The following is a 21,043-nucleotide window of genomic DNA, read 5'->3' on the forward strand; positions in this document are numbered from 1 at the left end:
GGAGCTGAGGAAGGTTGAGTAACTAACTGGTGGAGGAATGTCCAACAGACATTTATTTTAGTATTTACATCAATGAATCCCTGATCTCATTGAGGTACATATGCCCTTCATCAGTACAGATGAAACCTTCTCTATCTGTAAAGTTCTTTGTTCATGTTCTACCATAGCTTCTCTAGAAAGGACCTGCTATCTTTTAATTTTTAAAACTTGCTCATTATACAAAATCAAACCAATAAATAAATTCAGGTCATGGGATGCTCCTGAATCTCAATATTAAAAGCCAAATGCCAAAGCAAAAGAAAAATATGAGAGCAAAGCTCAGGGGCACCCCAAACCTCAGTAAGAATTCCATAGTTGCAGGCCAGACACAACCCCTAAAACATTGATAGAGCATAAGGAAATCAAAGAAAACTAACAATGAACCTAGATGAAAGTGATTCACCGTGGCTGGTATGCATCTCATGATATTAGTTTGGTTTTGGATAGCCAGGCATCTGAACAAGTTTCATATGAACAACTTTCATAAAACCTACTAACATTGTGTCTTGTTTCTTTTCAGTTCATGGTCTAACCTGCTGTGTGAATTAGAACCCAGTCTGGCTATTGATATCATCTGCACCACTGGCATGAACTCGTTCCTTTTTTCCACGTCAAATGGCATGATAAGTTATCCAATGAGAAGGGTTGGGAATATAATCACTCCACAAGTAGTAAAAATGTGCTCCTCCCAACAAAGCTGAATAAGAATTAGTCATGAGTTGAGGGCTGATGCCAAAAGCAGGAGGTGGTGCACTGGGGCTTGGGCAAATAGATGTTTATCATCATTTTCTTTGCCAAAATAAAGCCAGGAACAGAAATAGTTGAAAACATTTAGCAGTGCAAGTAGGATCAAAAGAAAATAAATCATGACGGCACAGTAAGGACATAAATAATGAATACAGCTTCCTGCTCACCACGGGAACAGAGCATCTTTAGGATCTAGAAGCCACTGCTGCTCACTGCAGGACAGTTTAAATTTTCTCCTTTGTGGAAGAGGAAGGCCTGTACAGGGTAAGCAGAGCTTTGCGCTGGGGGTCTCCCACCTCTGTAATGTCCTTTGTCTCACAGAATCCCTCACTTCTATCAAAACATGGCTTTGCTGCCATCTTCTCCTTACATGAGGATTTCCCTGGTCTCCACAGTTGCTGGGTCTCTCTCAATCTCCTGAAATGCTATATATGACTTTGTATATCTGCATTCATATAAAATATCATTCTAGAATATGTTTTCTGAGGGCAGGGACTGTTTTTGTCTTCTTTTTCTCTCTAGTACTTAGCACACAACAGACACAGCATTTTTGTTGTTGAATTGAATTGCCAACAGTTCATCTAACCAACCCATTATTTCCCATAACTTTTGTACATATTAAAAAAAAACTCTACCATGTACAACCTCATTAATAAGAGCTCCCCTTCACTCATGACTTAGCAATCAGACTGGTACACAGCCAGGATGTATATTAGAAATCTAATTTAAAACATTAAAAATCTCATTTGAAATGTTAATTTCTATCTCCATGACTCCCTCACACATACTCCTAGACAGTGGAGTCTAATGGAAAGACCAGTGAATTTGAAGACAGGAGACCTAGTTTCAAATCCCACATTTTTACTAGAATTCTGCCATCCCTCAGTGTTATTCTGTTTTTTTTTTCTTTTAATTTGATAGTTGACTTGTTAGTTTTGTGACAGTGAGAACTGATTTCTCTTCCTTGGACTTCTTGTTCCCTCATGTATGAAATGAAGAGTTTGGACTGGATAATCTCGAAGGTGCTCTTCCAATTCTAAATCTATGATCCTGTGACTAGATCAACCAATCCATAAGCACTTATGAAACCTCTAATATATAACAAATACTGTGGTAGGTCCTAGAGATATAAAGGTAAGAGTTAGAGTCTCTACCTTCAAGGAACTTACGTTCTAATAGGAAAGACGTGTATGTGTGTGTGTGTGTGTGTGTGTGTGTGTGTATCACAGACATAAGAGACCTAGGAGTGGGGAAAAGAGAGTCTAGGGGTAAAGGAAACTACAAAAAAAAAAAAACTTATGTAGAAAGGGGCTCCTAAAATGAATCTTGAAAGAAACCAGGGATTTCAAGAGGCAGAGATGAGGAATAAATGCAGTCCAGACATGAATGAGAGCTAATTCAAAGGCAGGAGATGGGGCATCATGTATGCAGAACTGCCAGTTCACCAGTATCAGTGGATGGGAGTAGACTAGGAAGATGGAAAAGATGTAGGCTCTGAAAAGTTTTAAATGCCAGACAGGAGCTTATATTCACTCCTAAAGATAATAGGGAGCCATAGCTTATTGAGTGTTCCTATCTCTATCCATAGACATATCTACATACATAGACATGCTTCTCCCTTTCTCAGCCACACAACTTGACAGAGGCTGTCTAGCACAGTGGCTAGTCCATTGTGGGCACCTACTGAATGTCTGGGACAGGCTGATCCATCCACAGGTATCATTGTACCACCTGGCTGCCCCTAGAATCCCAATTTCATAGTTAAGGAAACGAGGCTGAAAGGAGATCTGTGTTTTGTCCAGGGTCAAAAAGTCGGTTAAGTGTCTGAAGCCACATCTGAACACAGGTCTTCCTGACCCTAGTCCCAGGGTTCTACCCACTGTGTCATTTAGCTGCCAATGGGATGGCCAGTTCAAGATGTCCACTAGGAAGTTGATGATATGAGATTTCACTTCCTGAGAAATGCTGAAGCTATATCTATATCTATCTATAATATATCTAGATGTAGATATACATCAACAGGAATCATCTGCAAAGAGATGTTAATTGAACATATGGGAATTGATGATATAACCAAGTGAAAGAATATAAAGATAAAACAGAAGTAGGCCCAGGAGAGAGGCTTGTGGGACACATATTCAATTAGTGGGTATTATATAGATGATGTTGATTCCTCAACAGAAAATTAGGATTAGAACAAAGGTTAGGAAAAGCAGCAAAACAACATCAGGAAAACCCAGAGAGGAGAGAATATTCAAGGGGAGTGCCATGGTCAACAGTCCAAAAATGTTGGAGAGATCAAGAATGATGAGAATTTTGAAAAGGACATTAGATTTAGGACTTAAGAGATCATTAACAACTTTGGAAGCTGAGTAAAGAGATAGTAAGCTAGACAGTGATGGATTTAGAAGAGAGTTGGAGGAGACGAAGTGGAGGCACCAAGTGTGGAAAGTTATTTGGGTTTTTTTAATTGTTTGGCTGAGAAAGGAAGGAAAGAAAGAAATAGAATGATAGCTAACCAGGATGGTGGGAAGTATTGCGGGTTTTTTTGAGATTGAAGGGACTTAGATACATTTGTAAATATCAGGGAAAAATCAATAGACAGTGAAAGATGTAAAATTAGTGAGAAGGGGGCATGATAGTGGTGATGGTCTACTGAGAAAAATGGGAAGAGATGGGATAACGTATACATGTAGAGGATTTGGCCTTGGCAAGAAGAACCATTCACTTCTTTACAAGAAAATGGAGGAAGGGAGGAAATATTAGAAGATGATGTCAAGGGATTTTGAGATGAAAGGAAAGGGTTGAGAAATAAGGGGGTGTGTTGCAAAATGAGGAGGAGAGAAGAAATAGCTTTAGACAAATGGATCATATTTTTTCAGTAAACTATGAGGTGAGGACCTAAACTGAGAGGGTAAATAGAGGTGAGGCTATGGTAGTTTGAGAAGAGAAGAGAGATAGCTATTGTGGAGAGTCAATTAGGGAAGAATAAAAAAATTACCTTGCTCTAGTGAGGGCCCACTTGAGACTAGAAAACAAATTGACAGTGGAACCATTCAGTAGAGTTGTGTGACTCTTCAGATTTTGTTCAGTATCATGTGAATAGAAGCAAAAGAAGCAGATGATGGGAGAAATCCATAATTAGGTTTTACAAAATGTGAGCAGTATTAGCATATGGGAATAAAGAATTTAAGAGAAGAGTTTACTGTAGAATTGAGGGTTAAAATTGGGAAGATAGGAGACTAGCTAGAGCAGAGATGATGGATTGCCAAAGTATTGAAAGGTGGAAAGATTAAAGGTTCTGATTGGGGGAAAATAGATTATAAAGACTTGTGGCTGATGGCAAAATATGTGGCCAGTTTTGTGTATTAAGGCAGATCATGATAGCTAAGTATATTGAAGAATAAAAAGTTAGGTTATTTGAAGGAACATAAAAATATATGTTGAAGTCTTCTAATTTAATGGCATCAGTTGGGGTCAAGAGGGGCAGAGTGGCTCAGGTGTTGAAAGTCATTGAGAAAGCAGAGAGAATATATTCATGGAAAACAATAATAGCCATAAAGATCTAGAGTGATAAATATGTATAGAGTAAAGCTCAAAAGTTACTGAATGCTGTCATAAGAGGAAGAGTTTGGATGACACATCAGGGAGAAAAGGAATATTCTGATTGTCTCCAAAATCAGTGAGTTGGGGATTATAAGAGAAAACATAACCAGTACTGGAAAGGATGGGCAGGGATGAATTATTTGGGGGTACCAAGTATCAATGAGAGCAAGAAGATGAATAGGAGAAGGTCTAAAATGAAGGTATGTTTGTAAATTAATTATTGGGTAGGTATTCCAGAGGACACAGTGGGGAGAATGAGACTTTATAGGGATAGAAATGAGGTGGATGGCGGGGGGTGGGGGGAGACATGGGGCAGCATGGTATGGAGAAGGAGAGTTCGATCTTTGGCATTATGGATTCATAATATAGGAGTTAAAGGGTTAAAGGGAGTGGAAGTTTGCCAACTATATGGCAATGAGCCCAGGAAGAATATCAGCTAATGGGAGAAGCTCTGCTGGTGAAGGCAGATAAACATAATGTATAAGATCTGATTGCTCCTGTTTCCTGGGCAGGGGGTGGGGAGGGGAGGGAATGTGTGTGTGTCTGTTCACAGTAGCAGGAAACTCTGGTGTTCTGGGAATGGGAGTGCTATATTAGATGCAATTTCTTAATCCCTTTCAGCTTTAAATTCTAATTTATATATATATATATATATATACATACACACATACACACACTTACATATATATATATATATGTATTTCTTCTACTCACTTTTTAGTGTAGATTTTGGTTTAGTAAGCAATATGTCTCTGTTGTTGTGTCATTTTTTCAGTCATATCCACTCTTTCTGATCCCATTTGGAGTTTTCTTGGCCAAGATACTGGAGTGATTTGCCATTTCATTCTCTAGTTCATTTTACAGGTGAAGAAACTGAGGCAAACAGAGTGAAGTGACTTGCCCAGGATCACACAGTTGCTAAGTATTTGAGGCCACATTTGAATTCAGTAAGACAAGTCTTCCTAATTCCAGGCCTGGCACTCTATCTACTGGTACAATCTAGCTACCCAGTATATCTCTAAGGAAGCCTTCTCCAGGGTCAGAGAACATCACAACCCTTGTGACCCACTTGACTACAAAGTAACAAAAGTTGTGCCTTCCTGAAAAACAAGCCTCTCATCACAGGTGAGCACATGCAGCCTATTAGGGAGCAGAGTATGTTTTTAAATAAGGAAATATCCTCAAGTTCAATTTAGGTTTATCAAGGGGCAGGGAAGATCTTCAAATTTCTATTACCATTACAACAATCCAGCTTGGGAAAAAAAATAGGAATGCTACTTCACAAAATCACTGAATCTCAAGATTTAAAGGGATCACAGTGATCATTTAGCCCAAGAAATCTTACTGTAATTCCCTTTCTAACACCCTAAACAAATGGCCCCGGACTATGACAATATGTCATAGAAGATAGTTGGCCTTGAGGTCAAGAAGGTCTGAGTTCCAATTCTGCTATGATATACACCAGCTATTATCGCCATAGGCAAGCCATTTAACCTCTTAGTGCCGCCAAGAAACTCTCTAAGAGTATAAGTTGAAGACAACTTATAGATCTTATTCTGTGGAAGGAATTCCCCACGCTGATGACATCACAGGTTGATATACCCAGGCAAAGTGAAGTATTAACAATTGTCATCATCATGAAATCTCCCCTTTTAAAATTTCTCATAGCACTTTGCCTGAACCTTTCTTTTGTGCTTATCTCATTTTTGGAATCAAGATGATTCATCTACCTGAGTTCAAATCTGGCCTCAGATACCTATTAGCTGTGTGACCCTGGGTCAATCACTTAACCCTGTTTCCCTCAGTTCCTCATCTGTAAAATGAGTTAAAGAAGAAAATGACAAGTTATTCCAGTGTCTTTGCCAAGAAAACTCCAAATGGGGTCATAAAGAATCAGATATGACTGAAATGACTGAACATTTCCCCACATATGCTCACTATATTTATACTTGTCCTCACAATTACTTACAATTAAATTTTAAGTTCCTTGAGAGCAGAGTCCATGCTATTTTTCTTTTTGCATCTCCATGGCCTTACTTCCCATTTATTGAATTGAATTGGGCATGGGATGGCAGTGTTGGCATCTATAGGATTCTGGGAACACCCCTAGTAAAGCTCTCAAAATTCACCAGAGGGATCCATGACAAAATCAAAGAAAATCAGCTATAAACCCCCCCCCAACTCAGAACTGTACCAAGAGATGACCAGAATCCTGTGGAAACACCATGAAGAAACGAGCTAGGGTAATTAGAAGAAGCAAAGCAGCCTGACACAGTGCCTTGCACATAGTGCTGACAGAGGTTGGAGGGATGTTTCAGCAGAAAGAGAGATTCATGGCTGGCTAGGGGAAGAGCAAGAGGAAGAGGAGGAACCCTGACCAGAAATGGTCCAAAAAAGGTCAGGCCAGTGAAAATGCCCATCATTGTTTCTTTTTCTTTTTAAAAATAAGGCTTATGATGACTTTTGTTTTTTATATCATAGTCATTTCCAGATATTCTCCCTGACTCTTGAATCAAAGAGCCTTTCTTATAACAAGGTGTAATGTCACACCAAGGAAAGGCAACTTCCCAAGGTTCAAAATACCAGCATAGCTGCTCTCCATTTTATTCAGTGACCAACCAAGAACAGAGAAGATCAAAACATGACATCATTCAAAATACAACATTTACTAAGTGTGATTAAATAATCTCCAAGGACTACCCCACCCCAGGACCTTCCAATCATTCTATCAATTACAAAGTCCCTGGTCTAAATACTTCTCCACCCCTAGGCTATACCTTCATTTGTCAATCACAGAGCACAAAAAGGTCAAAAGTTCCCCACCCCTGGATCTCAATTGAATCTACCCCAGAGTTACATCAAGTTTAAAAACAGCACTTAATACCCAAATGGAGGTCTTTTCTTCATCTTGACACGAGGCAGGTTCTCAGCAATCTTAGTTCCTGGGGAGACAAGGCTTAGCAAGGCCACAAGATACACTGCCAGTCCCTTCATTAATTCATCCTGTCTGTAGAACAGTCCTAGAACCCCTGAAAACATTAGCAAAACCCTCTCCCAGGATTTCTGTAAACATACAACAAGAAAATCCTTCTTCAGGGCTTCTGAACCAACAGAAAGGTTCCCAGACCCCTGCAACAACAGCACTGTCCTTCACCAGTGGACAGTATTCACTCTGTCTGCAGGACAGTCTCCAGACCCCTGCAACAACAGCACTGTCCTTCACCAGTGGACAGTAGTCACTCTGTCTGCAGGACAGTCTCCAGACCCCTGCAACAACAGCACTGTCCTTCACCAGTGGACAGTATTCACTCTCTGTCTGCAGGACAGTGTCCGGGCTTCTTAGCCAACAGCCAGGTTCCAGGACTTCTTCAACAGGACAGTCTTTCACCAGTGGACAAATCTGGCAAAACAACATCAAAACAGACAGACAAAGTACCAGCAAAACAGCCATGTCTCCTCAGTCCTTGGCAGCTCCGGGGGCAGGTCTCAAAAGTCCAGGGCAATTCAAAGCGGCCACCAGCAATTCTCTTAGTCTCTCTCTGCCTCCACGAGGTGCTGCTTCCAAAAAAAGTTCTTCTGCCTCTCTCTTGTCTCTCCAAATCTACCTCACCAGCTCCTCCCAGTTCAGGACTTTCTTTTCACATCAACAAGTCCATCCCACAGGTGGGATTAACAAGCTCTGGGTTTTAACACAATCAATTTGAAAACCAAGCCAATACAGGGGAATCTTTAAATGCCATTACTATCACACAAGGAAAAAGTTGAACAAAACAAAAGTGATTTCATTTAACATCATACGGAACATTCTGCACCTGATGTCCCTATTATAAGTAAGAGTCATCATAGTTTCTTACTAACCTCCAAAGAAGTCTTTGCTCTTTCCTACTTATCTCTCCTCTCCCATAATAACTTAGTAGCTACAAGTGGAGGGGATCAGGAGCTTAGGGTCCTGAATTCCAACCTTGTGCTGGGGAGAGATCAAAGTTATAGGTATAACTATCCAAATATTGAGATTTTTCCTTGGGAGCTTTGGGGTGTGGATAGGGTGGGATGGTAGAGTTTTGTGTCTATCGTTTTCCTTTCCCCCAAGGAAGGCTGATATTGGGATTTAGTCCCTACCTTAAAAGAAAGTCAGAAATTGTGCTCTCCAATATCAGTCATTCTTTATCCCTGCCCTCCTCATGAGATTTCAACCAGTTTTCTGTCCAAAGAATAATTTGTTATCAAATAATTACAACTTTCAGTTTTGCAAAGCAGTTTAGATACATTATGTCAGAGTATAATAGCAACCCTGAGGGAGGATACTTGAAATTGTAATTATGTAAATATGATCCAACAGAAATATGCAATTTCAAGTAGTGCAAACTTGAATACCTGTTACCAGTTCAGGGGCTTAGTTGCTCATACTTACCAGGACCAAGCTGTAAAATCATGAACTTAGAGGAACATATGAACTATTCATATTTTCTATCAAAAAAGCTTTTTCCATGACACAAACGTTATCTTCTGAATTGCTTGGAATCTCTAATTTTCAGATGTGTTAGCTAAGAGTAAATTACATTCATATTGCATTTGCCTTCCCAACAACCCTGTGAGTTAGAAAGTACAAATGTTATTGTTAGCCACAAACCCATTTTAAGGATAAGGAAACTGAAGTTCATGGGATTAAATGCCCTGCCTATGATCTGTCACAGTTTGCAAGGGCCAGAACCAGGATTTAACTCAGGCAAAATGATTTCTAATGCAGCCTTCTTTTCAATGTTCCATACTATATTGCTTTTCTAAAATAAAAAGGGATTAAGTCATAATCTCAATCAAAATTTATATCACAGAATCTTAGAATCAGAAAGCAATTTAAAGGGCATTCCAATTCAGAACACTAACCTGACTGACTATATTCCCAACAAGAGGTCATCCTGTCTCTGCTCCAGTCTCTCCACTTATGGGAAATTCATTACTCAACATGTACAAAATCAAACTCATCACGTTCCCTCCCCGCAAAAAATCTACCCCTTCCAAACTTTCCTATTTCTGACTAGAGCACAACCATTTTCCTAGTCACCCAGAATCATTATGCTTGGTATTATCCCTGATTCCTCACTCTAATCTCCTGTGTACAATCAATTGCTAGTCTTATTCCTAACTACCTAACTGAAATACTGGCCTCCCAATTGGTCTCTCTGCCTCAAATCTCTTCCCTCTTATCTATCCTCCATACAGCTGACAAAATGATTTTCCTAAAGCTTAAGTATGACTGTGTCAGTGCCCTACTCAGTAAACTCCAATGTCTCCCTATTGCCTTTATGATCAATATGAGATCCTCTGTTTAGCTTTATAGGCCTTCACAACTGCTTTCCAACGTACCTTTCCCACTTTATTACATATTACTCCTCTTTCTGTACTCTAAAGTCCATCCAAATAGGACATTTTGTTGTTTTACAATATGACACTCTATCTCCCATCTCCTCCCTTTTGTACTGGCTGTTTCCCATGACTGGAATTAATTCCCACTTTATTTTCACCTCTTAGAATACCATATTACCTTCAAAACTCTCCTTAAGTTATACATTGTACATAGTCTCTCCTCATCCCCCCAAATCCTACCTCTACCCTCGAAAATTCTCTTACATTTATTTTGTATTTGATTATTTATGAACGTAGTTTTCCTTATTATTTCTCCTGATATAATGAAATATCCTTAAGGACAGAGACTGTTTCAATTTTGTCTTTGTTTTCCCAGCACCTAGCACAATGCCTAGTACATAGTAGACTCTGAATAAATAATTATTGATTGATTGATTCTTGAATCAATACATTCTACTTTTGAATGATCTGATGTTTAGGGAAATTTTTCTTTTTATTGATTCAAAATTTTCTTTCCTGAAACTTTTTATCATTACTCCCATTTTTTTCTAGAAGAAAAACATAAAAATCTAATTTTTATGTAGCCTCACTATGATAATTCTTCAACAATGTGAATACAGTGATCAGGCCCATGAACAGTGCCAGAGACCATGTGCTCCTGAGTTTCCCTTGTCCATGCTAAACATCTCCAGTGCTTCCAACCTGATCCCCAAATTGTATACTCTCCAGTCACATCATATTATGATTTACCGTCTCTGAATCATTCATAAAGTCCCTAACCATTAGCTCATTCTGTCATGTGTGTCATTTCTAAACTCTAGGGTTCAGATCACCTTATAATGACAAACAGCTTGATAGTAACACAGAGGGCCTGAATATTGCTTGAAAGATAGGTGAGAGCCAAACTGTGAAGGGTTAGGTTAAGGAGTCTGTATTCCATCCTATACCTATAATAAAAAGTCCTGGAAGTGACCTGACTTTGTATTTTGAAGTATGGCTTCACAAATAATGTATTAGAAAAAGTAAACTTAGGTTATTTTTAAGGCATCCTTTTTTTTTTTTTAAAGTAGCCCAGCCCAGTGATTGTGAGAAGCCTAGCTCAGGAGTTATGTTGAATGATTTAGGCATACATTATTGATACTCAAATGGTTAATAAATAACACCATATATGTGAAAATTATAAGTTCTTTTAAAATGTCAGGTATTATAGCTACCATCCAATTCAGCAAATATTTATTGAATACCTGTTATAAGCAAATCACTGTCATAGAATCATAAATTTAGAACTGAAAGGAGCCTCAGAAATTCAATCTTGACAAACACTCATCTAGCACATTTTTAGTTATCTTACAAGGAAGTGCCAACAAATAAGCCAGAGGGTAAACAAGGGAAATATGAAACAGTGCCAATGTCAACAAAGGTCTTTTAAGGAAAAACACTGAAATTATTTTACTGTTTCAGGTTAACAGAATACAGGGTACACAAGCAGCCTTCTAATGCTTGGGGCAGGAGTTCTGTCCCTGTTTGATTTATGGCATGCTAAATTGTACTTTTTTAAACCAAAGACTGGAAGATCACATTGACAAAATCATGTATTTGTGTCACATAACATAAGAATTATAGTATACACCTAGATTCTACTCATGACTACATTCATGTGAAGCAGGGTCTAAATCTTGGGGAGTATTTTGCTTTATTGATTGATTGATTCATCCATTCATTTATTTGCTTGCCTTTTGAAGGGCAATTGGGGTTAAGTAACTTGCCCAAGGTTACACGGCTAGTTTTGTGTGTGTGTGTGTGTGTGTGTGTGGGTATTAAGTGTCTGAGGCCGGAACCGAACTCCAGTCCTCCTGACTCCAGAGCCAGTGCTGTACTCACTGCGCCACCTAGCTGCCCGAGTATTTCGGGTAATAACTTGACTTGTCTGGCTCATTTGCCCTTACCCCAATTGATAAGGGGAACTCTGAAAGGCATTCAGATATAAGTTTTCACTTGTCTATCGTATTAAACCTGATCTAATAAACATTGGATTAGGAAGATATTTAATCAGAACTGAAACAAATAGTAAAATCTTAGGGAATCTACCTCATTCACATTTTAGAGTAGATAAAAGCCCATCTTCTCCTTCCTCCCCAGAATGGTTTGAAAAAGCTTCCAGTATCTGCAGGACTCATGGCTCCAGTATAAACAAGGTATTAAGCCTTTGATATAGACAGTTTTGCCATTGCCACCAGTTCCTTTGCTCCTCATCTGCATGAAGATATCAACTTGCCTGGTCTCCAACAGAATTCATGGACCTGATCATTATTGTCTCCCATGCTTTCCTAGGTCATCTCTCTTTCCTCATGGTCATCACCCCCCCCCATTCTATCAATGTAGAATAGATAAGAAAAATGTCTCCCCCCCTTTTTGCTGAGGTGGGGGATTTATGGGCATAGAACATTGCATATACTGTTAGACTGTTGTGTGGGTTAATTTCACTGTATTACTTCCCCAACACTTTATGTCTGTCAGTGTCTCTATGTTTCTGTCTGAATCTTTATGGAGATAAATATGTAGATATAATATATAAATATATATATAATAAATATATAGTCTTTCTGTCTGTCATTCGCCCCTTCACCCCCACCCCACTTGGTTGAGTAGGGAAGGGGAGATTTACTTGGAAATGAAAGTTATATACATATATATGTGTATAGTATCAATAAATTTATATCAATAAATTTTTAATTTGGAAAAAATCCAAAGAAATTGGAACACATGAACTCAAAGATTCTTTTCCAGATCTCATGTGCTAATTATTTGATGTTAAAATAAAGTCAAGTAAAAGTAAAGTTTCTCCTATGAACAGCACAGCCCCAAGAGTGCTTCAAATCCATTAAGTAGAGATCCCTAACTGAAGTCTCCAGCTGGTTAACCATGACTGGTGAAAGTCTTCCAGATTTCCTCTACACCAAACTAATGGAACCCACACAGAGACACTTTGGGAGGGAGAGGCTATTGGCTCCTACTCTGAGCGCTCAGTAGGGGAGTAACTGGAATTGCAGTAGGTGTCGAAAATAAAAGTAGTGTCTTATTATCTTGTGTTTTGTTAATAGAGATAAAGACAATTTTGTTTTGTAACCTGATGGGAGAGTGAGTGGGCAAGGTAAGTAATACCTCATCATTACCAACTTCACCCCCCTACTTCCCGTGCCCACTACACAGAGACTGAATACAAGTGGTGCTGCATGATATGAGTTGAGGAGAGGAAAATCTTTGAAAAAAAAAGAAACAGAACAATTGTACACTTAATTAGATGGCAAAAAAAAAAGAGTGAGGTGAGAAAGCTCAAGGCTTTCTGAACTTTTTGGTCATTTGCCTATATTTTCATTTTAAGAAATCAGCATTTGTTCTGGATTTGATCATCTTTAAAGACTTCCTGGGAATTTGGGTGGCCCTTGTGAGCACCAAGAAGCTGTGACTTGGCTAGGGAATGACAACAAGTATGAGTTAGAAGGAGGGACTTGAACCCAGATTGTCTTGATTTTGAAGCTGCTTCTCTTGCCCCTAGGAGTCCAGCATCTTCCACCTAGTATTTAAAGCCTTCTACAGTCAGCATATTTGTTACTTTTCTTGTCTTTCTTCATGCTCTTCCTCTTCATGCAGTCTCCTCTCCAGCCAAATTGGTCTTCCAGTTGTTCAGAAAACACAACACTCCATTTCTTTCTTCAGTGGTTTATACAAGCTGTCACCCTTACTTAGCATGCATTCCCTCTTCACCTCACACTCCCAGAATCACTATTTTCTTTCAAAGCATAGTTCAGATATCACAGCCTCTACAAAGCATTTTTATACCCCCAGCTGTTGGTATAATTTCCTTCTTAAAATTATTTTGCATTTACTTACTTGAGAAAGAATTGTACGCTTCCAATAGGAGATAAACTCCTTGAGGTCAGGGCTGTTTTTTATTATTATTATTTTTTTTTATTTTTTGCTTTTTGGAGGGCAATTGGGGTTAAGTGACTTCCCCAAAGTCACACGGCTAGTAAGTGTGTCAAGTGTCTGAGGCTGGATTAGAACTCAGACCCTCCTGACTCTAGGGCTGGTGGTCTATTCACTGCACTGCCTAGCCACCCCTGGGCTGTTGTTTTTATCTTGAAGAAGGTAGGCATTAAATGTTTATTTAATTGAACTGAAGGACCAGACTTTATATTTGTATCTTCTCTAGGACCAAGCAAAATGTAGATATTTAATAAATGCTGAAAGTTACATGAGGGGATAGAGGAACTAAGATGGCAGAGAAAAGACAGTGACTCCCCTGAGCTCTCCCCAAACCCCTTTAAATAATGATATAAAACAATTCCTGGAGTAGCAGAATTAGTAGTAGCATCCACAAAAGGATGGAACGAAATCATTTTCCATCCAAAGACAACTGAGGTCATCAGAAAAGGTCTGTCACACCTGGGTGATAGTGCAGCAGAGTCCATCACAGGTCTCGAGAGCATAGGCCCAGCACCAGCAAACAATGAGCAAGCCTTGGGAGTCACCAAATCAGCAGCAGCAGCAGCTGCTTCCAGAGTTTTCAGTCCACAGATGGTAAGGGTGTCAAACAATTGATCGGAAGGAGATTACATGCGTTCCTTTACTAGCACTGGGAGCAGGACTCTGTCACTTCACCCATATTTAGAAAGTGCCAGGGGTGAGGAGGAGCACTGGCACACCAAAATTTGCAGCTGCAGTGGCCCTTGGACCCTTATCACAGTTCCATGGGAGAAAAGAGTGCTTGTGATCACTCACAGACCAGAGCGTGGGCCAGGGGAGGAGTAAACAAACCTCTCCTTATATCATATCACCTTGGAAGAACTGAAAACTTACAGGTCCCTAGAAGTATCTCCAAAAACAGCTCTGATGTTTGGGACATCGTACCCTCCACCCTGGAAGCAAATCCCTACTTTAACAAAGAGTTAAAAGTCAAGAAATAGACTGGAAAAGGATCAAACAGAAGGAAAAAAAAACTACTGATGATAGAAAGTTACTGTGGTGACAAGGAAGATCAAAACGCACACTCAGAAGTAGATAACAAGGTCAAAGCTCCAACATCCAAAGCCTCCAAGAAAATTTTGGGTCTCAGGCCATGGAATAGCTCAAAGTGGATTTTGAAAATCAAGTAAGAGAAGTAGGGGAAAAATTGGGAAGAGAAATGAGAGTGATGCATAAAATCATGAAAATCAAGATTCCAATGAAATCATAAAAATAAGACTCAATAGCTTGGTAAAAGAGACACAAAAAATACTTAAGAAAATAACACCTTAAAACACAGAATAGTTCAAGTGCTAAAAAAAAGTACAAAACTGAAAGAACAAAAAAAAATAGAAGGCAACAGGAAATATTTCATTGGAGGGGCAGAGTCAAGATGGCAGAGTAGAAACAGGACTTCCTATGGGCTCCAGCTGCCACCTCCTCCAATTCATGTAAAAGGTGACTCTGAACAAACTTCGAAGCTACAGAGCCCACAAAATGACACAGAGAAGCTAACCTTCTGCTGAAAACAGCCCGGCAGGAAGTAGCCAGCACAGAGCTCTGGGAACCTAGCCCAGCCCTGCAGCAGCCAGAGGTTTTAACCTCACTCAACAGGAGAGTAGGGGGGAAGGGGATGAGAAGGGGGATGACAGAAGGGAGGGCAGGCTTGGGGGGGGTACAGAATCAAAGTAGAGAATAGAACAAGTGGCAGGTGTGATAGGAGGGAGGGAAATATAGTCAGTCTTTTACAATATATCCACTATGGAAATGTTTTGTGTAGCTACACATGTAAAACCTATATTGAATTGCTTATCTTCCCAGTAAGGGTGGGTGACAAGGGAGGAAGGGAATGAATCTGGAATTCAAAGCTTTAAAATCAAATGTCTATCTATCTATCTATCTATCTATCTATCTATCTATCTATCTATCTATCTATCTGTCTGTCTGTCTGTCTGTCTGTCTGTCTGTCTATCTGTCTGTCTGTCTATCCATCTATCTATATACTATAATTAATATTATTTTACATGTAACTGTAAGATATACAGGCACTGGGGCAAAGAGATCTCCTGTGCCCTACTGGAAAGTCGGAGGGGGTTTGTGAGAAGATATGGGAGAGAGCAGATTAGAGGAGGGGATATACAGTGGGATCGCTATTTTGGGGTGGTGGGTAGGGGGAAAAACGGGAAGAAAACTTGTAACTCAAAATCTTTTGGAAATGAATGATGTGCACTAGAAGTTAATAAAGCATTTGATAAAAAAAAATATTAAGAACATGCTGGTCCTATGAGGAGAAAAAAAATATTTCATGGGAAAAACAACTGATATGGAAAATAAATCCAGGATAGATAATGTAAGAGTTATTGGAATACCTGAAAACCATGATCAAAAAAAGAGCCTGGACATCATCTTTCAAGAAATTATCAACGAAAACTGCCCAGATATTCTTGATAAAATAGAAATTGAAAGAACCTACCAATCACCTCCTGAAAGAGATCCATAAATGAAAACTCCCAGGAATATTATAGCCAAATGCCAGAATTTCCTAGTCAAGGAGAAAATATTGCAAACAGCCACCAATAAAAAATTCATGGAGCCACAGTCAGGATAACACACGATTTAGCAGCTTCTACATTAAAGTATTGAGGGAATTGGAATATGGTATTCTGTAGTATAAGGGAATTAGGATTACAACCAAGAAGCACATGCCCATCAAACCTGAGTATAATGCTTCAGGGAAAAAATGAATATTCAATGAGACTGAGGACTTTTAATCATTCTTGATGAAAAAAAACAACAACAGTTGAATAGAAAATTCGACTTTCAAATACAAGATTCATGAGAAGCATAGAAAGGTAAACAGGGACTTAATAAGTTTAAAGTGTTTGCATTCCTACATGGCAAGATGATATTTGCAACTTGTAAGAACTTTTTCATTATTAGAGCAGTTAGAAGGAGTATATGTAAGCAGAGGGAATAAATGTAAGTTGAATATGAAGGGATGATACCTAAAAAAATAAAATTAAATTAAGGAGTGAGAGAGGAATGTGCTGGGAGAAAGGGAAGGGAGAGGAAAAATAAGGTAAATTATCTCCCACAAAAGAGATCAAAAAAGTTTTTATAGTGGAAAGGAAGAAGGGGAACCTTACTCTCATTAGAATTGGCTCAAATAGGGAATGACACACATGCTCAATTGGGTATATATCTTGCCCTACAGGAAATTAGAAGGAGAAAGTTATAAGAGAAGGGGGGCTGGGGTGATAGAAGAGAGGGCAGATTGGGGGAAGGGGTAGTCAGAAGCAAAACACTTGAGGAGGGACAGGGTAAAAGGAGAGAGAATAGGATAAATGGCGGGGGGTAGAATGAATGGAGAAAAATACAGTTAATAGTAATTGTGAAAAAAAATTTTGAAGCAAGTTTTTCTGATAAAAGTCTCATTTCTCAAACATAGAGAACTGAGTCAAATTTGTAAAAGTAAGATTTGCACCCCAATTGATAATCAAAAGATATGAACAATTTTCAGATAAAGTAATCAATATGAAAAGATGCTCTAACTCACTCTTGATTGGAGAAATGCACATTAAACCAATTGTGAGGTATTATCTCATGCCTATTAGATTGGCTAATAAGAAAAGAAAGTGAGATGTTGGGGGAGATGTGGGAAAAATGAGACATTAATGCACTATTGGTGTTGTGAATTGATCCAACCATTCAGTAGACCAGTTTGGAACTATGCCCAAAGTACTATAAAACCCTTTGATCTAGAAATACCACACTAAGTCTTTATCCCAAAAGAGATTAAAAAAACAAAAAGGAAATTGACCTAAAGTGTACAAAAATAGCTATAGCATCTCTCTTCTGGTGGCAAAGAATTGCAAATTAAGGGAATGCCCATCAAGTGAGGAATGGCTGAACAAGTGGTGGCATGTGATTATGAGGGAATACTATTGTACTATAAGAAATGATGAGCAGGATGTTCTCAGAAAATCTTGGAAAGACTTACATGAGCTGCTGCAAAGTGCAATATATTGTGTACAAAGTAACAACAATGCTGTAAGATGATCACAATGCTGTGAGTTGCCTATTCTCAGTAATACTGGTATCCAAGAAAACTGTGAAGGATTTATGGTGGAAAATGCCATCCATCTCCAGAGAAAGAACCGATGGAGTCTGAATACAGATCGAAGCATACTTTTTTACTTTAGTTTTTTTTTTTTGAGTTTTTTTTGTCTGTTTTCTTTCACAACATGACTAATAGGAAATGTTTTGCATGACTACACACATATAACTCATATCGAATTGCTTGCCTTCTCAATGAGGGGGGAAGGGGGGAAAGAAAGGGAGAGAATTTGGAATTCACAGTTTTTAAAAATAAATGTTAAAAACTTTTTACATGTAATTGGGGGAAAATAAAATACTAAATATTTTTTTAGATAAATGCTGACTGAGTAAAAATGAATGCAAAGAGAAGACTGATTTCTATGGCTCTCTTTGTAAGAAAACCACAACAAATAATTCAAATTTTAAAGACATGGAAATAATTTTAATGTTTATTATATAAATAAAGCAACTAGATGGGTCTATCCACTGAAAGGTCACTGGAACTAGAGTTAAGAGGACCTTAGTTCAAATCCACCCTCAGATACTTATTAGCTGTGAGATCCTGAACAAATAACTTCTTTGCTTAGAAGGTGGTTTGATGGATCTAAAAACTGATCTAAAAACAGGAAGACCTGAGTTCAAAATCTGACCTCAGACACTTACTAGCTGTGTGACCCTGGGCAATTCACCTAACCTTTGCTTGCCTTAATCCAATGGAGAAGGAAATGCAGACACTCCAGTATCTTTGCCCAGAAAACCCCATGAACTGCTGTCGGTCCATGGCGTCATGAAGAATAGGACATGACTCAACAATAACAACAACACACACACATTTATCGAGTCCAGCCACAGCATATTGAGCAGCTATTGAGAATGATAGAGACTGCTGTTTCAGGGCTTCCGAGAAAAGCAAGTTTATTAAAAAAAAAAATTGCCTCCAACAAATATGGAAGCTTAGCAAGATTTAGTGGACAGCGACGCAAGGCTCTATAAGCGCGTAGAACTAAGCCTTTGGAAGCTTTTCCAGGGAAGGGGGAGGGCAGAAAGCCTTTCTTTTGGAGGGGGGGTACTCTCCGTCTTCTAGCTTTCTAGACAGCCTTCCAAATTTATGGAGGATAGAGAAATCTGCAAAAGAAAAGGGCAGTCTAAGAAAACTCCGTATTCGTTACGCCATCCCAATTCTCACCCAAAATCCCAAAATGGGTACAAAGAACTAGCTTTCATTTAACTCAAACAACCTCTTCTTACTGCTACTAAGACTCCCCCCGCCCCTTCTGTATCCCTCTTCATACTTGGGCTTTTCTTCTATTGATTATCACTGGCTTATTTTGTATATACCTTATTTGTTCGAAGTTGTTTGAATATTGTCTCCCTTATTAGACTGTGAGCTCCCTAAGGGAGGGCTTTTTGCATTTGTGTGTGCATGGGGAGGGGGAGAGGGAGTAATCTCGGAGCTCATCACCATGCTTAGTTCAGAGTAGGTATTTGTTGACCAACCAGAGCCATTCATAAACAAGTGTCATAGGGCACACCACTGCTCTGAAGTTTGCCTCTCCCCGCTCTCCCCTCCAGTACAATAAGGGAACCCATGTTTCTAACAGAACACAGCGTCCCTAACTGCAGGTCTTGAACTGGAGCAGCTCTGCGTCCCTCAGTTGGATAGAGGTTCCTCTGTGGGCTATCTGTCTTTGTGGATCCCCTCACCCCCACTACGAACTTTTCCACCGGTCATTGGGGGGAAATGTACAAAATCAGGAATGTTGATTTAGAAAGGCTGGGGGAAAGCTGCACCTAGTTCTTTGCTTTTCGGCTTTCCAGATGGTGTCGGCTCTAATTACAGATCCCTTTCCATGACTTTTTGAAGAGCACAGAAACTATTCGCGCACTGTACGTAGTAGCTATGGAAGGCATAGGTAAGGTACCGGAAAATTGTTCTTGCAAAGCCTACTATTTCTGCAGACTTGGAGTGTAGAGGACTTGGGACAGACCGCGCAAGGAAATTTTCGGTGAGGATGTTAGTCTACCAAAGTAAAAGCGCTGCAATGTGTAGCCTTAGAGCGCTGTCTGGAGGGCATGGAGAAGTTACTAGACTAGTAACTAGAAATTACTAGCGCACGGTCATTGAGTCTTTCTCAAAGGCTGCATTTGCGACCAGGTCTTTTTGAGTTCTCCCTCCATTATGCCCCACAACCTCTAAAAATCTTCTGTCACACACAATAGGCTCCTAACATATTTAGGAAATGGAATTGTATTTTTTTCTATTTTGGCTGCATCAATTCTGAACACACCTGACCTCAGTAGCCACAGAAGCAATCTGCGAGCATACCACAGTAGCTACATTTTACGGTTGGGTAGAGTGTTGGACCTGAAGTCCGGGAAATCTTTGTTCAAGTCTGCCTTGAAACACAAGTTATGTGACCATGGGTAGATCATTTAACTTCTCTCAGTTTGTTTTCTTATCTGGAAAACGGGGATAATTGCACTTACCTTCACTGGGTTTTTTGTGAGAAACAAAGAAGATATTTATAAAGCGCTTTGCAAACCTTAAAGAGCTAAATAAAAACTGTAGCTATTACATCCTTAACTTTGGTGGTCCTAGCGAAGGGGAAAAGCTGTGACAGTCTTAAATTAACCAAAGAGACTCCGTACACATTTACTAATTTTTTCTTTTGGATTCACCTGGAGGATCCTATTCTCCATTCTGGGTCGGGGATTTCAGTCCTCCCTTCACCGCCTCGCGCAGATACGTGACCACGAGGTGGTGTCCCTGTTCCTCAGCTAGGTCCACGGGGAGGCGACCCAGGGAGTCCTTGATGTCCAACCGTGCCCCCGCCTGGTGAAGCATCATCAGAGTGTCCAGGAAGCCCTCCCGGGCAGCGTCGTGGACTGGTAGAGTGAGGGTTGTCAGGTCCGGGGTGTTGGGCTCCGCTCCGTGCTTCAGCAGGAGCTCTGCCACGCTCACACTGCCCATCATCATGACCTAGAGAACAAATGGCAGGGTTGGACACATTAGCAAAGCAACTTGGGAAAATTCCTATGATTAGGCGCAAATAGTGAGGTTTATGGTCTTTTTATCTCTGTATTCCCAGTACCTAACACTGTCTTACGCACAGAGATGCTTTAGAATTTTTTTTTTGTTTTAAGTTGAACTTAATTTAAGGATGGGGTGAGATACAGCACAGCT

The 21,043-nt window shown here is 39.6% G+C and overlaps 1 protein-coding gene and 1 long non-coding RNA gene across 3 annotated transcripts in view; one reads left to right on the forward strand and one right to left on the reverse strand.

Moving 5' to 3' along the window:
- The first annotated feature begins 724 nt into the window (after positions 1-724).
- On the forward strand, positions 725-12,347 carry LOC138161571 (uncharacterized). The gene is made up of 2 exons (XR_011168406.1): positions 725-1,050; positions 11,896-12,347. It is a non-coding gene; the product is annotated as an uncharacterized lncRNA (long non-coding RNA).
- A 6,407-nt stretch (positions 12,348-18,754) lies between these two features.
- The window catches only part of LOC138160786 (tumor suppressor ARF-like), a 30,829-nt gene continuing 28,540 nt past the window's right edge, over positions 18,755-21,043 (reverse strand). For both annotated transcript variants that reach the window (XM_069087537.1, XM_069087528.1), the window contains exons 2-3: positions 20,539-20,839; positions 18,755-18,984 (exon numbers count right to left, since the gene is read on the reverse strand). In XM_069087537.1, coding sequence (XP_068943638.1) covers positions 20,549-20,839 — 291 coding nt within the window. In that variant the 3' untranslated portion in view covers positions 18,755-18,984; positions 20,539-20,548. The remainder of the gene's footprint in view (positions 18,985-20,538; positions 20,840-21,043) is intronic.

Source organism: Petaurus breviceps, unplaced genomic scaffold, assembly GCF_028583685.1.
Source record: "Petaurus breviceps papuanus isolate PSGF00001 unplaced genomic scaffold, PetGlider_PUasm1.0 118, whole genome shotgun sequence".
Lineage (NCBI taxonomy): Eukaryota > Metazoa > Chordata > Mammalia > Diprotodontia > Petauridae > Petaurus > Petaurus breviceps.